The sequence below is a fragment of the Miscanthus floridulus genome, chromosome 7 (assembly GCF_019320115.1).
Source record: "Miscanthus floridulus cultivar M001 chromosome 7, ASM1932011v1, whole genome shotgun sequence".
NCBI classification, from domain to species: domain Eukaryota; kingdom Viridiplantae; phylum Streptophyta; class Magnoliopsida; order Poales; family Poaceae; genus Miscanthus; species Miscanthus floridulus.
In genome coordinates, this window is record NC_089586.1 from 101443326 (window position 1) to 101460484 (window position 17159).

The following is a 17159-nucleotide window of genomic DNA, read 5'->3' on the forward strand; positions in this document are numbered from 1 at the left end:
TCTTTGAGGGGATGATAATCAAACCCTGAGTAGCTAGGTAACTTGTTCTCATTAAGGACCCACGCGCGCCACTTGTGAGCACTGAGGCACGGCTTCTCTCTACTCGGAACTTTGCAACTGGAGCATTCACTCAATTACATTTGCTCAATTCCATTACAGAAATAATGAATTTATAAGGACCCGTTTAGATCGATGAATTGTGGCCACAGTCGCGGAATTGAATTTGCCCATTTCATTTTCAGGTGTTCAATGTCCCTTCGAGCCGTAATAACTGAAAAAAAGCAATGAAATCTGACGTGAGACTTTGACAGTCTATCTTCAACCTCGGCACTGGTTATCACAGCCAGGTTACCAATGGTGTTTTCTAGGTCAGATAATACATGAACGATTTTTTAAAGAAAATAAAGCTACAATAATGCGTTACACACAACAAATTAATTTTCTGGCGCTAATATTATGCAATTTATTTTAGTAAGTTTGGATCGGCTCAATAACCTAGAAGAAGTGCCTACCCCATTGGTACTAGCCAATACAAGACCACCACTTTCTTCCCTTCCCACCATAAGAACACTCGGGCTGCGGGGTAGACACCCCGAGCTATTTTAGCTTATTAAGGTAGTAGAGGACTTCTCACGTAGTCTGAGAAAACCATCGAATTCTAAGTCCATGAGAAAATTTTAGATTTGAAGAAGAGGAAAACCTCCCCTAGATATGAAGTTATTTTTTTTCCAAATTTTTGGATGCATCCCTTTGGTTTGAAAAAAATTTCTACCGTGCATTTTTTAAAAGTGGAATTTCTTTGAAATTTTGGAGTGAACTGTGTTCATATTGTTCTATTTTATTTATAGGTAGAGATAGAGAGGAACAGGGACTGCCAATCTGCCAAAATTTCAAAGCCCAGGCCCACCACCGTCAGAACGCTTGCACTCGCTCATTTCCCAACGCGCACGGCGCACCCGAACATGGCCGCTCCGACCGCCGCCGTCGACACCACCGCCCCGCTTCCTCCTCCGTCGGCAGAGCCCGCGGCTGCACCCGCACCGGATCAAGAGGTCTCTCCTCCTCCTCATGCCCCTCAGTCCGATGCGCCTGCGCCCGCAGTGGCCGCGCTCGCGCCCGCGCCAGCCCCGGCTCCTGCGCCCGTGCCCGTGCCCGTGCCCGCGCCAGCACCGAGGAAGCGGAAGCTCGAGGAATCGGGGTTCCACACCTCCGAATACTACAAGATCCGTGCCGTCGTCGCCGACCTGCGTGTCCGCTTCGTCCAGGTTCACACTCAATATCTTTTATTTCTTTGTCTAAAAATCCCCCTAATTTTCACTAAGGCTAGTTGTGTACTCTTGTGGAAAACGCAGAGTTGGTCATTTTAGCTAAAGCTTCTGGAAATCTGGGGCTGGGGCAAAATCCACTAATCCAGGCTACATGATAATAGAACAATATTTTAGCGAATTCGAGTATCTTTCACCTGCTACTGCTATGCAGTGTTGTTTCTCGTGTTATGGAATACTGTAAATCTATTCTGAATTGTCGTATATCTTTTTGTGAAGGTTTACCAAGCTACTGATTTCTGCAACACGGATGCTGCTCGTGAGATTTTGAAAGGTATATAAATGAAACCTAATTTTCTGTCTTGTTAGGATGGCAATTGCCAGTTGAAGGGATTTGAGCCAAATCTTAGGTTTAGTACTGAAAATGAATAGCCTTTAGTGGATCCATGATCTAGAGCTCAGGCTTTGCATAACTTGACCCCGCTGTGTCCTTGGTGCTGATCCTCTCGCCATTGCTGGTGAGGTTGTTGCTATGGAGGCCATTGAGGTTGAAATGCAGCATAATCGAGTCCCTTTGTTCAAGATCTCTGGGTGGTATAGGTGGGAGGCGAAGACTTAAAAGACAGCCATGAGAGTTGTCGGAATCTATGAGCAGTTGCTGACTGCTTACCAGTTTGGGCGGGACATTTGAAGAGAGTTTGAGTTGTTGGAGCAAAGAATTTAATGGCATAAGTAGAATTAGGGTGGGTGGGTGGGGGGAATGCAAGCATCTTTTAACTTTAACATGAGATGGGTCAGCGGTGCATGACTTCCAATCTTCCAATTAGAAAACGAAATAAATACTGAATGTTTATAACTAAAATGGGTGCTGTTATATAAGAAGTATAGATCAGGAATAAATATTCCTTTTTTTATTATAAGTATTGTTTCTCTAGGCTGCTTAACAGCTTCAAACCCTGAGCCATTACCTTTGAGCTTAGTAGTTCAGTCATAGTCCTGTATTTTCTCGTGTCTCATCTCTTTAGCCAGAACACTATGATCAACCCTAGTAATGGTAAAATCTCCTAGCATCGTTTGTACTGATGTATAAGCTTGCCTTTTTTTGGACTGGTGAAAATCAGTGTTCATGTGGTTACGTGTCAAGAAAACGTTGGCTGTGCAATTAGAAATTGGCGGTACCAACAACCCAAGACGGGCAACTTAGGGTTGATCCAGGAAAGCTAGAGTAAAAAGGCCTGATAAATATTGTCTTTTTAGTACTTAGCATAAAAATAGAGCTGAGGACGTGAGGTGAAGGAGAGCCATTTAGTCATGAACAATCTTGGCAATCATGAAGCGTGAATAGTAGACCCTATAGGTAAAGGAAAGACGTAATCAGTGCTGAAAGCAAAGTTTTTGAAACTATAGTTTTGTGCAGGGAGTATCAGATTTGGTTCTTTGTACTGGTACAAGGCTTGGTATTGAAGCCACACACTAGGGAAGTTTGAAACCAATTTTTCTTTCTAGAATCACTGCTAGGCAATGAACTAGCTGCAGAGGGAAATGCACCAATGCGGCTACTTGTAATCTTAGTGTTTCATATTATGTAAACAGTCGATGCATTGCACTCTGCGCTTCATTTGGCTAGTTGTATACACAATGGTGTCGTAGGAGATTTTTGTTAATCAATTTTGTTGTGAGTCACTTTCTTCTGTTGATTTGTTGCTAGTGCATTCTAAGTTTGATGTAGCCGCAGCCTTCTGTAACAGCATTGCATCAAATGATGTAACCCATTCGCATCTCTACTTCTTATGACTTGACTTTCATAACTTTCCATATGACATACAAAATCTTGCATGCAAACACATGATTTACACACATTGTACATCCTTCTTCCGTATTTTTTTTTACTAGTAAAAAAATAAAATAAAAATTTATAGGTGTCACTAGAAAAATCAATTATGTGTTTTATCCTTTTAAATGGTCAGCATTGTTTCAAATATATTCTCCACAGAACTGCTAAGCATATGATAGATGTTCTTTACCTATATTTTCAGTAGGTAATTTCTTTATCACTCAATTTAGTAATGATGTTTGTCGAACTTTGTAAGAGCAACTCCAAGAGATGGGCTATTTGTACTGTCTAATCTAAATTTAGATATTTTGGTAAGATATAGAGGTCCAACAGTCGTTCTATCCAGCGATCTAAAATAGCAAGCGCTCTATCCCGTGCTCCTCGCTAGCTAGAAATAGCACACCGCAGCGGCTTGCCATCCGCCTCCCCGGACCTATTCCCACGCGGCGCCCGTGTCCTCCCACGTGCGTGGATCATTTTTCTCGCGAGTTCCTGCCGTGCACCCGCGCTCCAATAGCTTGCCACCATGCTGCTGGGAAACAAGATGATCTCACTCTGCACTTGATTTCGCGGAATCCGATCTCGCACCCCCGTCGCGGCACTTGTGCTGCTGCTGCTGCTGCTGGGAACAAGCTGCTGCTGCCGCCCCCGCCGTGCTTGATCTCGCCGGCCCCATCTCGACACTTTGTGCTGCTGCTGCCACTATTATGGCAAAATTAATGGAGCTCGGTGGGGAAGTGACGAGAAGCGAGGAGTAGAGATGGCAGCCGCTGGTAACTGAAAGGATAATGAGAGATCTAATCCGATGACGTGTAGTAGTTTTAAAAATAGAGAACCGAAAATTTAGACAGGCTGTTGGGTTACTCTAGTTTTTTGGTGGGTATTTTATTTTAGACAATGGCTAAATTATGGATTTTAGCATCTAATTTTACATGATCTCTTGGAGTTGCTCTAATTCATTGTGAAAATAAGCAACCTGAAGTCTTATGTTCAGTTCAATATGTACTATGTACATTTGTCTGTTGACATGGCTTGATCTTATACACATATGCTTGTCATGTGTTTTAGAAATAAATGTTGTCATGGATCTATCCAAGAAAATGAGGCTCAAGCTTGGTGCTACTTCTGAGCCTGTGAAACCATTGGAGAAACCTTCAGCTGGATTTGTGAAGGATGAGCTTGTGAAACCAGCAGAGAAGCCTTCAGCTGGACCTGTGACCGCAGAGCCTGTGAAGCCACCAGAGAAGCCTTCAGCTGGACCTGTGACCGCAGAGCCTGTGAAGCCACTAGAGAAGCCTTCAGCTGGACCTGTGAAAAATGAACCCACTGTACCAGCTCCAGCTGGAGAAAACAATCAAGCTCACGGGGTAAGCCAGACTACAATTTCTCCAAATAATGCAGGTGTTGATACACCAGTCAAGCATGATAACTCGGAGGCGCAGAAGTGAAGACGATAGAGGAAACCCAAAGCACGATCCATTGAGATGGCATATCATGCAAATCTGCTCGACAAAAATGCAGAGTGACTGGTTGATCCCGCTCAGATTTTCTTGCCTCTCCTGGAGGTAAAATTGTTTGCCTTGGGCAAAAGCTAATCGACGAAGAGTGGTGGGCATATCAAGATCCAAATTAGATTGTGTTCAGTTGTTCACATTCATTCATTCTGTACTGTGTTGCTAATTGCCCATGGATAATTTAATCTTCAAATAGTTACTCTGTAACTGGATCATACTATACATCACATTGCCCTGTTGTATGAAGTATTAGCCAGTCAATTTCAAGTCGTGCTTGAGAAGAGGTGATGGAACTGCAAGCAGGGTGTTCAGTGTCTCATCAGGATTTTATCCGTATCACTTATTATGTCTTATAGCAGGGTGTTCTTGCATAATCTGCAGTTTATGGTCCAAACTAAAGTGTGCAGTGTTTTTAAATTTCTGGATTTACTTTGAACCCTTCTCCAAGGATTTCTTGAGGTTTCGCGCCTCGACCGGAGAGCACGCAACTAGTGCCAGCATGCACGGCATGAGCTATGAATGGCCGTGAGTTTCCTATGCATATTACACCTTTCCTCCTAAATATAGGGCTTTTGAAACTTTCCAAAACGAATTTCCAACGATGCCCCACACGCCGCCGGGTTTCACGCTAACGACATCGAATCCGTTATTATTTTCCCAATTAATAGAAACCATCAGGAACTCAGGATAAGTTCGGGAGACAGACAGATCCATCCGATCTCGCCACCCAGCCAGCTTTGATTTGATGATCACAATATCCGCGACTTCCCACAAACCACGGATCCGATCCACGACTTCCTCCTTCCAAACAATCTCCGGTGTCTCCAAACCATGGCGCTAGGCTACCCATGAATCACCGGCCGCCTCGGACTCCGGGCTCCAGACGCGTCCGTCCACGCGCGCGCGTCGTCATGTGGCGCTGGTGGGAGCTACAAAGACGCGACGCGCCCGAGGGCAAGCTGGGCAGGGGGCGCGCAGTTTGCGCCGCGCCGTGCCTTCCGCGGGCGTCCCTGCTCGTGATCCCCGCACACGCGCGCCCGTCTCTAGCAGCCGCCGCGCAAGGGGGCTGTCAGGGGACGAGCAGGCGGATCGATCCGCTTATAGCCCCCCCGTGCGGGCGGGGGGAGAAACGGAGATGAGAGAGGCCGCGGAAGGAGAAGGAGGAGGGCTCACGCGCGTGGAAGACGCGGCCGGCTATATATACCAGGAGGGCTCGCACCTCCGCCCACCCACGCGCGCACCCTCGTTGTTTTCCCCCAGATCGACGAACCCACGAAGCCGCGGGCTGCATCGTGCCATCGTCGACTTCGTAACAAGATCTTTGCACGGCGCGCCGGCATTACGATCTCGTGATCGTGAGGTGAGTCGCCTTTCCATGCTCCGATTCCGCCGTGAAAAGTTGCCCCCGCCGCCGGTTCACCAGCCCACGTACGGCGCCGTTCGCCAGGCATTGTTAGGGCTAGAGATTTCCGCCGAGATAGTTTTGTTTTCCAACAATTAACTTTTTTTTAACATAACAATTAACCTTTTCTTTGCATATTCTTCTGTGCAAACTAAAATTGTTATGCAGTATCTTTTTTACCAAAAAAAGATTGATTTTGATCTGTGCTCGAACTCTTTGCTTCCTTCGTACATCTTCTCGTGTGCCATTGAAATCATTGATCGATTTTGTTGATCTGAATTCTTACAACAAGTTTGGTCTCAATTTATTCTAGGCATTCTTCTGAAGTTAGTACGCTCAGTTGGATTGTGAGCAGATGGCGAGCAAGTTCGACAACCAAAACAATGTAAGTTAAGATATATCACTTGGGTAAATAACTTCAAGCACGATTCGTTTCAAAAAAATCACGATTGTATCATGTTGTTTATCGCGAAGATTATTGTAAATAAGAGCAGGTGCCACCATTACATCTCATATTTAGCAATTGAACGGATTTCATCGTTTCTAATCTTTCAACGGATGCTGCCAGGAGCAACTCGTGGACGAATATTGTGACCAAGATGAGGACGGCCTCGGTGACTTCATTGTGTATAGCGACGACGACGAGGAGTCATTGAAGCAAAAGCAGCACCAGCAGGAGTTGGATGATGAGGTGGAAGAGGAAGAGGATGATGAGCACCAGCAGGAGTTGGATGATGAGGTGGAAGAGGAAGAAGAGGAAGAGGTTGAGGATGAAGAAGAGGAGGCACCAGTTGGGCAGCAAGAGATCCTTAGCCTGAGGGAGCAGTTAAAGGAGGAAATCAGGAGGAAAAACGCGGCAATGGCTGCTGGCGCTCGCAAACCTAATTTACCATTGTCATCCAAGAACCAGACGATGCCACCCGTTAAGGACGGGTAAGATTTCTATGCTCTTGCGGACGTGCTATAGTCTTATTTGGTTCTGATTTTAGTTCCAGTTGCTAATAGCAAAACTTTTGTAGATATGGCACCTTCTTTGGGCCATCAAAGCCAGTGCTTGCTCGCCGAGTCATCGAAGAAGGGTGTTCAACGATCATGAAAGATCTACAGAATGTACCCTCCAAAGTATGTGTTAACACTTCTATGTGTCTTGGTTTTTTTTGTAACATTGAACTTTGCATTCATCGTATGATCATATTTCGTGCAGAAAGATGTTTCCTTGGCTTTGAAGATGCGACAAGGCGCAGTTGAGAAAATGCAGAAACTGAAGTTTGTTAGTGAGGTAATAACAAGAAATTAACACCTGACCATGCTATTTACTGTATGGTGCTCTGGAGCCAATTCATTTATAAACTTGTTACAATACGCAGGAGAAGAGAAAGGTTGATACACTTCGAAAGAATCGAGATTACTCATGTCTGTTCTCAGATGATGCTGATACTCAACCCCCTACTAAAGATCATCCTGAGAGTAGTAGGGCCCTTCTTCTTGTTCCGAAATCTGGTATGGACACTACTTTTTTGTTGAACAAAATATACTTATTTCCCTTTGCAGTAAATGTAATGAACAAAATACTTACATACTTGATGTGTAGAGACTCAAGATGCTGGGCAGGTGAATTCTGCCAGGAAAAGCAGAGTGTTCACAGGTCAACCTGCCACATTATCATCAACAGACCATGGATTGAAGAAGGGTTCTGGGTCTCTGGGAAAGAAGGCTCATGCAGAAAGAAAAGGCGCTATAGCTGCTGGTAGAAACGGGTCCAACCTGCCTAACTTGAAGAAGAAATCTCCAGGGCTGCTATCATCCTCGAAAGGCCAAGAGCTGCAGCCGTCACTCCATAACAAGAGGCCGCAGGCGTCGATTCCAGGACAGAAGCTGCGGCAGCAGCCGCAGAGTCAGAGGCCGCAAGGCAATGGCCGTCAGCCACCGTTGCAAGGTCGAAGTCTACAAGGTCAGCTTATTGGACAGAATAGATCGGCTGCGCAAAATGGGAGATTGAAATCAGCACAAAAGCAGCTCATTCCTTCCTCAAAATTCAAGGTAACAAATCGTTCACTGCACAAAAAGCATTGTTTTTCTCTTATTATTACAGGACACCAATTAACAAGGACTTTTTGTTTTTTCGACGTTGAGCATTTGCAGGCATCTCATGGAGTAGAAAAGCATATAGTAAAAAGAAGGAAATCCAATGATGACAGACAAATAATGCATAAGTACGATTCTCATTATTGTTCTTGGTATTATTACTGTATTTGTATCAGTGCTCTTGCGTTTGCATTCACATGGGTTCCGGGCATACTACTACCTCCGTTGGGTTTTAGTAGGCATATTAGGATTTCACAAAAAAACGTTTAAAGGGAATACTTTGACCACAAATTCTCACAATATATCATTATTTGCTACCATAATATTAACGTTGTTAAAAATATTATTATATGGATTTATTTATACACCTTTTATAAACACAAAACAAAACATGCTTATATTTTGACTAAATTGATGGTCTCATGAAGTTTAGTATTTTTGTGAAGTAGTAATACGTTTACTAAGAGTTAACAGAGGGGAACGCTATGTTATGTGCCACATGCCGGTGCATACTGTTCTAGATCCTGCACTCCTGGTTCTAAAAATTGTTACATCACTACATCTAGGGGCCGTAGATTGTTTTTGAACTGTGGGGTCGTAGATTGTACAGTTAAGTTTGTACTTACTTTGATTTGGTGTTTGACTTTATGTGCTCAGATATGACGAATTTGCTATCAGCGATGAAGACGAGAGTGATATGGAAGCTGATTTTGCTAGCATACAAAGGGAAGAGAGAAGAAGGTAAACTTTCAGCTCCATTCACACGTGAAGACCCTTTTTTGGTCTGAGGTTGCTTAAGTCAAATCTTTGAAATATATATGGAGGTAATCATCCACCAAATTAATGGTTTCCAACCCACAATAGATAGCCTCTTTTAACAAGATATATAAAATGGTTCCTTCAACCAAACATTTTAGAACGTGCGCTTTTGTACCAAGTTAGTTTTAATTTGCTGAATGTGTACTGATTAAATCTTATGCATTGGTCGTTCAGCGCGGCACTTGCAAGGAAAGAGGACCAGGAGCAGCTCCGGTTGATCAAGGAAGAAGAGAGGCGCGAACGCGCAATGAAGAGGAAAAGGGCAGCACAAAAGGAATAATAAGCGGTTAGGGCAGAATAGCCTTCCAAGTGTGACAGACTGACAGTAGAAGTTAGTTAGAAGCGGCCAGTTCTTGAAATCCAGTATTATACAGGGAACGGTTTGGCCAAAGGGTTAGGTTATTGATATGGTAATCTATCGTCATGTAAATCTACGTACGCAGGCATGCAGCAAGTAAGACCCCAGTTTCGAAGCTAATCTAAGGCCTATGTAGGAGAACTCAGTTCCAAGCCTATATCGATTTTTTTTTTTATGAAACAAAGCTACATATGAAAAAAATGGCCAATAAGGCCTATGTAGTAGACCTCAGTTCCAAAGCCTATATCGATTTTTTTATGAAAAGCTACTTATGAAAAAATTTTATGGAAGTTAGCTAGGTGAGGACAACGTATATTATGGATGAAGTAGTAGGCCAGACCGACGACTCTAAATAAATATATGTGGCCAACTGCTCCTCCTGTTCTGAAATATATAAGGTATTGAGGCATTCAAAATTTGTCCTAAATCATAAAATATTCTATGTGAATTAACTCTCCAAAAGTTTCATCCTGTCATTAGTACCACCAGGACCAAGCTTAAATGGTAAGCACAGAGTCCCTCTATAGTTAAAATATCCTCACCTGTTTTGATTGATGACAAAGGTGAGGGTAGTCCCCACCTATTTTGATTGATGACAGTGTCCATACATGCGCCGGTCCTCTTGAATTTATGCAATATACACATCTGCTACTAATTGCTCCTGAATTTATGCAATGGCCCTAGATTTACACAGTTAGAGCATCTTCATCAAGAGACTATATCCTTCCTAAATGCTAGGAATAGAGATTTTGGTAAAAAACTAACCCCAACAGTTTCTCTAAATGGTTATCCAAATATAACATTCTTTTATTCTGGGTTTTTCGCTACCAAAGATAGAAGACGAAAATGGCTCTCTAGAGTACGTACGAGATATAGAAAAACTGTTGGAGAGTGAAAAGATATATAAAGCTATTTTTATGCAAATGACTCTTCAAATGATGATTTAGAGAGTGAGCTTTAGAAAGGCTCTTGGAAATGCTCTTAGATGCTTGCGCGGTAGTCTCATGATGGTCAAGCGAGAATTGTCCTCATCTAGTCCCCCCCCCCTCTCTTCACATATATGCCTTGACACAGCCCATCTCTTTTCTCTCTCGTTCCAACTAGGTTTCATCACCTAAATCCAAGCACTATGTGCTTTGTTTGACTTCTCTTCTAGTCCTAGCCAAATTGATATTTAAGCATTAAAATCTCAGGAGTGCTTTGTTTGACTTCTCTTCTAGTCCTAGCCCAATTGATATTTAAGCATTAAGGATTTGTTTGGATGCAGCCCTGAGTCACTTTTGCCTGGAAAATCTGTTGCCTGTAATCTGCCCGGAAGGTATTTGGTTGAAGCCCTGGGCAGCAGCTTGGGCCAGGCAGATGCCTCTTCCCCAGGCAACCAAAATTGACTGCCTGGTTGCTGCTTGCAGTTGCCTGGACTTTAATCACCGTGAAAACTCTCCAGGGGCCCACAACTCTCTTTTCCAAACCGTCACCCATGCGGTTGCCTGGCCAGGCAAAATCGAATGGATTTGCAGGCAACATACAGACAGCATGTTTCTTCAGGCAAATGATTCAGGGCTGCAACCAAACAAGCCCTAAAACCTCAATAGACTATATTATTTTTTATGAGCTATCCTTGTCTATGTTATATATCCACATACTTTAATGTCTACTTGTGTAATAATTTTGTAATTACAAAAACATTGATAAAGAAAAATGGCTACTTTTACCTACCATTTTTATTTGAATTTCTTCACTTGACCTATCATTTTATTAAATATTATCCATTATAATTTAGCTCACTTCAATATTGGAGATTATTACAATTGTATTTTGATTTTATTTCACTTTGGTTATCGACGAACTTAGTAGTAAAATTCTATTCATGTATGTTGAATCCAGACAAAATTGGCCACCAGACACTGAAAGTGGCCTCTCTTTGCTTGCGGACATGTAAAATGAAGCAGTTTGCTGGTGGACACCAACGTTGTTGTCAAATTTGTTCCTGGGCACTACGCTGAATAAAATATTCATTTCTGGCTAAGGAGAAGAGAATAGGCGCGAAATGTCCTTTTTGCCCCTGACTCTTTCTTCTTCCCCATCTCCTTCTCTACTCAGGCCAAGCCCCGCCGCCTCCATGGCTGAGCTCACCTCCTCCATGGCCGCCTCTGGGAGAAGCTGAGCGCGGAGTAGCAGGACAGGTCGAGGTCGAAGAACGGGCCCTCGTCCTCCTCCTCACCATATAACCCGTATACGCCGCAGCCGCAGCCGCCGCGAGGGGTCACCGGTGTTGCTGGGGACGGTGCGGCCACCCAGGGATAGAACGCCGGGGATGGGGGCGAGCTTACTGCGGACGGGGATGAGGTCGCCGGGGATGGGGATGAGCTCGCCGCGGATGGGGACAAGGTCATCGGGGATTTGGATGAGCTCGCCCATGGAGGTGGTGGACACAGAGGAGGTGAGCTCGGCCATGGAAGCGGCGGGGCTTGGCCTGAGTAGAGAAGGAGATGGGGAAGAAGAAGAGCCAGGGGCAAAAAGGACATTTCATGCCTATTCTCTCTCCTTATCTAGAAATGAATATTTTATTCGGCATGGTGCCCAGGAGCAAATTTGACAACAACGTTGGTGTCCACCAGCAAACTGCTCCATTTAACATGTCCGCTAGCAAAGAGTTTCAGTGTTTGGTGGCCAATTTTACCTTGAATCTAACAATATGCACTTTGAGTTGAATTGAGTAAATACCTGAATAAAATATGAATTCGAGACATCTATTTTGTATTTGAAAATATCCGTATCATATTCAAATTTGAATAAAAATATGGTAAAAGGTGATATATGTATCCAACTATATGCGAATCCGATCCGTTTCAATAGGAGGTCTTGTTGTATCAGACATGAATCAGTTGGTTCTCTATGTTGATTACCACCATCATAGGCATCATTGCCGCCTTGCCACCCCTTAAGCCATTATGGCCAGACAACGAAGATGGTGCTTCCACCGGCCAAGGTCATGCCTCTCCTCTCCTACTAGTATAAAGCGTGCGTCTCTACGCGCGTGTCGGTAAACAATATGGGTGTGATACACTAAAATTATATGAGAAGTTAATTAAGAGTAATAGGCAAATACATACCTAATTGAACATACTTTATGGAACATAGTTTTGTAGCTGACTAATTATACATTATGGTTGGGGCATTAGTGCAGAGCTCTTTAGAACCGTGCACAATAGGCGTAAGAGCACTATTTAGGGCATAATACAGGGTGCATATAAGAGCAGGAAATAAGTAAGCAGCTAGGCAGGGACATAGACAGATGTTGGGGCTATATAATGACATCATTCAAGAAGCGCATTTGCAGAAGGTGTTAGCTAAGTAGAAGTTGTGGCACAATAGGAAAGCTTTCCTTCCAGAGTAGCTGATGGTGGCCCAACGTGGATCTTCTCAGTAGTTTGGTTCACGATCAGAGAGGTCGCCGGTGTGGCGGTGTAAGATCGTCAGCTGCATAGAACAATATCCACCATTAGATGGATTTAAAGCATACACATATCATTCAGTAGGTCTGTCACATTTCAAATCTTATTCAAATCGCCTAAATTATCACTTAAGAAAAACACTACAAAAAACATGAGACAGGTTAATTGAATGAGGAAAGGCCAAATTAGGAAGGAAAATGGCATAACCTCAGAGTCTCAACATCCGAGGACATTCCCGCAGCATATGTAGGTGAATCATAGGTCCAAGAATTATGTGTAGCTGGAGGAGTAAATATTGGCGGAGCATCTATAGGACGTTTTGGGAACACCACACCTCTTGTTTGCAGCAAAGTTCATCAGTTACCTAAGGTAGTTGCAACTAAAAGGATTGTTTGCAGAAAAGGCAGAGAGGCATAAATGGATCTATGCGGCTATGCCAATTCAAACAAACAGAATTTGGGGAAAAATGCTACTCAATACTCTACCTGGGAAGATGCCACTCAAAATCTCTGTTGCTTTGAAATATCCCATTGTCTCTCCCTTTTCGTATCTGAACATTCTTGTCCTCCTAGAAATGAGATAAAAGGGCAGGGACCAAAAGAAAAGTAGAAAGAGAGCGATTTTTTTAATCAACATGTTTTTTAGCAGCTTGCTAAAATCAAATTCGCCAAAAAGAAGGGGATGCTTTGCAATAACAACATTGCCAATGCATGTTGAATGCAGAACATGTTTCTGAAACCCTGCATAGTGGTAACAATATTTGGTGAAAACATCCTGCATATTATTCTGGAATCAAATTCTAAAAGAGATATTGCCTAAAATTCTAACATGGATGTCACCTTATTATAGGCAGTGACAAAACAAGAAAGGAATACAGCACAAATAAACTAAAATGGATCTTTGTAGAACCAAAAACTATGGCATGTCAGCTGATCCAAACAATAATTTATGGTTTCTCATTGCAAAGGACTTTGGAAAAAGTACTTACAAAGGAAAAGGTGTGTTGTGGTATGAACAAAAAATTTAGGAGAAAGTACTGTAGCATCAGTAACCGGAGAAAACAAAATATTCTGAGTGACTATTTTGTCAGTGCCAAATTGTCCAAGTGCAGCAACCATACAATCTATCTAATTCTATCTAATAGGTCAAAACATGCACATGGAAATGTTAGTTTTAGCATTGTAGGTATCTTCGGTCCATGTCTCAAGCCGTTGTTCAAGGTTATTTCATACTAAAATGATGCCTTCTCAAGCAGATCACACCTTGAGATAATATGAGCTTCATGCAATGCCAAAAGAAAATAGCAGAACAGCCTAGACATACTTATTAATGTATTGTCACCCCCTACCTTGTCTGTTTTTTTAATTTGTCAACTTGCTAATTTCTGTACAGCTGCAACCAGTTAATGAGCAATCCAATAGCATAGGTAAGCATTCAGAAGGCATAGGCACAACTGTACTTGTTATTAGTAGATACCGAAACAAATATATTTTTTCCTATCTAATCCAAGCATAGAAAAACTGAACTAATATGAGAATGGTTGTTTCAGTCTGCATTGATTAGTTTCACTCTACAAAATCACCTTTACTTTGGCAACATGTTTTAGAGGCACCATATTGTTTTTTAGTAGCATAGGTGTTATGGAAGTCTATAAATAATCACATCCAAATTTGATGAGTAAAAAAGTAGAGTAAATTGGCACTACTAACTACAACAAAATCACCAGTTCTACAGGAATCGACTTCAGGGCATCACATAAATAACCAAGCTGACTTTGTGGAAACTCAAAACATTGGTTTTCACCATTAGTTTTTTTCGTCTCGTTTCAATGATTCCATCGACCTTTTGTTAGCAATGCTATTCTTACACGCTGGGCATCCCAGTAGCTAAATTAATGGGCCATGAATAATAAGAACTTGCAGACCTAAGGGAACCAAGAGGAAGAAAACAATGTAGTATAGTTTGAAAATTTATTCTCTCAATATCACAGTAGGCACGTTTGCTATGTCATTTAGTTTGGTAAATAGTTTCGTCTGAGGAGGAAACTATGTTTTTTTTTTCGTTGGAAGTGAAGGACACGAATAAGGGAACATACCATTAATTCGAAAAGGCTAAATCATGCAGTTACTTGAACATGACTACAAAGACCTGGAAAGAGAATACCTTGAAATTTGCCATTCCTCCATAGTTTCGAAAAGGCTAAATCATGCAGTTACCTGAACATGAATACAAAACCTGGAAAGAGAACACCTTGAAATTTGCCATTCCTCCACAGTGTGCATACTGTTGTCGGAACCCACAGTAGAGAAAGAACTACTGCAAGCAAGAATAAGGAGCAGCCTTTAGTAGTTTTTTTTTTGCTGATGCGTTGCACCACACACTTGGTATATGCAGTCGACAAAGAAACATTGCAAGAAAGAATAAGAGTGCTGTTTTTAGTGGCTTAGTTAGCCTTATAGCAAAAGTGGCAGCTATTAGAAAGTTAGCGACACCATCAAGAAATTAAAAAAAAGACTATCTATGTGAAACTGAACCTATATCAACAGTGTACATTGTATACGTGAAAAGGACAAACGGATCTTATAAATGAATCAAACTGAATAATATCATAAATAGATTGTGTGAAGCAGATCACACAATAAATCTTAGAGAGATAAAAAAGCATTTAGATTGCAAAGCTGCGTTTATTCTTACCAAGAGTGGTTGTCAAACCTTTTTCCATGCCATGCATCCATGCACCCATTACACTAATCTCCAATATTGTTAGCATGTGTTTCTGCAATAGGTATTGTTTTTACAAATTTAGCCAATATAAAAGGAGTAGGTCCTTCTGATTGTTGCAAATAATTAGATAAATCTTTTGTACCCAAGGCAATTGTAGATAATTGTATGTCCTGTTTCCCAAAATAGCATGATGAAGCAAACCAAAATCTATTAGTTGGTATAGAAAACAAGACCTTCAGCTGTTGCCGCTAAACCAGACCTCATGCCATCCCCTGAGTGCAGGCTGGTGCCTCTGCACTTTGGTGCTGCCCTGCAACAATCCAAATGTGAAGCACCATTGTATGAATAATATACAGAAATGGCTCTATGTTAGTGCCCTTTAGCTATACTTATTACTTTGGTGGTTGCTATGCGGTAGCATACAATAGAGACATGTAGAACCAAAGCTTAATTTCTGTTGTTTTGTGTAATCCAATGAGCAAGATGAACATGTCTGTCAGCAACGATGCTAACATCTTGTATGCTAAAGCAGCAACAACAGCAGTATGGAACTGAATGGACCAGAAAACACAAGCAATAGATTTAGAAAAGAAAGGGATAGACGATATGGAACAGAATGCATACCATTCTAATAGAAACTGTAGAGGCTGAGTTGTTGGTTCCATTTTAGGGTGACACTCTTATTTATCAACTATGCCTTCAACCTGTGGGAAAAGCCGCAAAATAAGTACAATTAGTAGACACACGTATATGTGAAAAGGGACAGTAGAGAACTAAAAGGGGAACTTTAAACGTGAAAAATAGAATTCAAATACTCTAAGAACACAAATTTGTCAGGTCTATTGCAAGAAAGCTAAGGAAGTACGTTTACACAACCTGAGCGTACGTAAAAGAAATAGAAAACACAATTACAGCAACAGTCGCACAGACCAGGCAATAAATAAATCCATATTTGCTCATGATACTAATGGAGGCAGACTTGTCCAACCCAAACTCAACAACAGAGAAAGATGGAAGTCCAAACACGAAAGAGCGTATAGAATTATCGTTTGAGTAGAATTTAATATAAGAGAGCACACCAAGGAGCCCTGGCAAAATTAACTTTGTGATATCCGGTGAGCATCGTGGAAAACCCAGTGAGCATCATGGAAAAGCAATCATCCTGAAAGCATCTAGGCCCCTAGTTGGATTTCGGTGATTAATGACAACACAAGATTACTGTGACTCACGTGTGTTTTGCATAGGCAACTTGAGTTAGGTCATGATAATGGTGATTGATTGGGCAATTATGGTTTTCATGCCCCTGTCGATGGAAATCGCTTCAGTTTTCAAAGGATGGACGACAAGGTTAAGGACGGACTAGTTCTAAGTGTTGTTTGGCGTTGGAGAAACACTTAGAGTAGTTTAGGACTTTGTTTCTTTTCCTTTGGCCATACTATTAAGGGGGATATGAACTAGTAGCTTGACCTATATGAGTCTAATGGTTTAGGTGTGGTGCACACGTATCAAATTTAGCACTAGGTAGCTCAAGGATAGCCCATAGATCAGTTGAAGTCGATGTTGTTCATAAAGTTGGTAAAATTTGAGGTGAATGGAGACTTGGATGATGACCAGACGTTGGACCGGACACATAGGTGCCACGTTTGGTCAGTGTTAGCTCACGTAGCTAGGGTGTGTTCATCGACCGAATGCTGGACCGGACT

At 42.2% G+C, this 17159-nt stretch overlaps 2 protein-coding genes across 4 annotated transcripts; both read left to right on the forward strand.

Moving 5' to 3' along the window:
• Positions 1-284: 284 nt before the first annotated feature.
• Positions 285-4953, forward strand: LOC136465961 (uncharacterized). Its single transcript, XM_066464494.1, has 4 exons — positions 285-296; positions 849-1265; positions 1545-1599; positions 4168-4953. Exons 1-4 carry the CDS (start codon positions 285-287, stop codon positions 4545-4547), a joined length of 864 nt encoding a protein of 287 aa, XP_066320591.1. The 3' UTR covers positions 4548-4953.
• A 385-nt stretch (positions 4954-5338) lies between these two features.
• On the forward strand, positions 5339-9397 carry LOC136463999 (uncharacterized). Of its 3 annotated transcripts, XM_066462962.1 has the most exons (11): positions 5339-5973; positions 6329-6400; positions 6584-6706; positions 6755-6948; positions 7035-7137; positions 7220-7294; positions 7383-7515; positions 7607-8055; positions 8149-8228; positions 8758-8841; positions 9094-9397. In XM_066462962.1, exons 2-11 carry the CDS (start codon positions 6371-6373, stop codon positions 9197-9199), a joined length of 1377 nt encoding a protein of 458 aa, XP_066319059.1. In that variant the 5' UTR covers positions 5339-5973; positions 6329-6370; the 3' UTR covers positions 9200-9397. The 3 variants fall into 3 exon arrangements, with proteins under 3 accessions (XP_066319059.1, XP_066319057.1, XP_066319058.1); XM_066462960.1 differs by having other exon boundaries at positions 6584-6948; XM_066462961.1 differs by having other exon boundaries at positions 6584-6948; positions 8158-8228.
• Positions 9398-17159: the final 7762 nt, after the last annotated feature.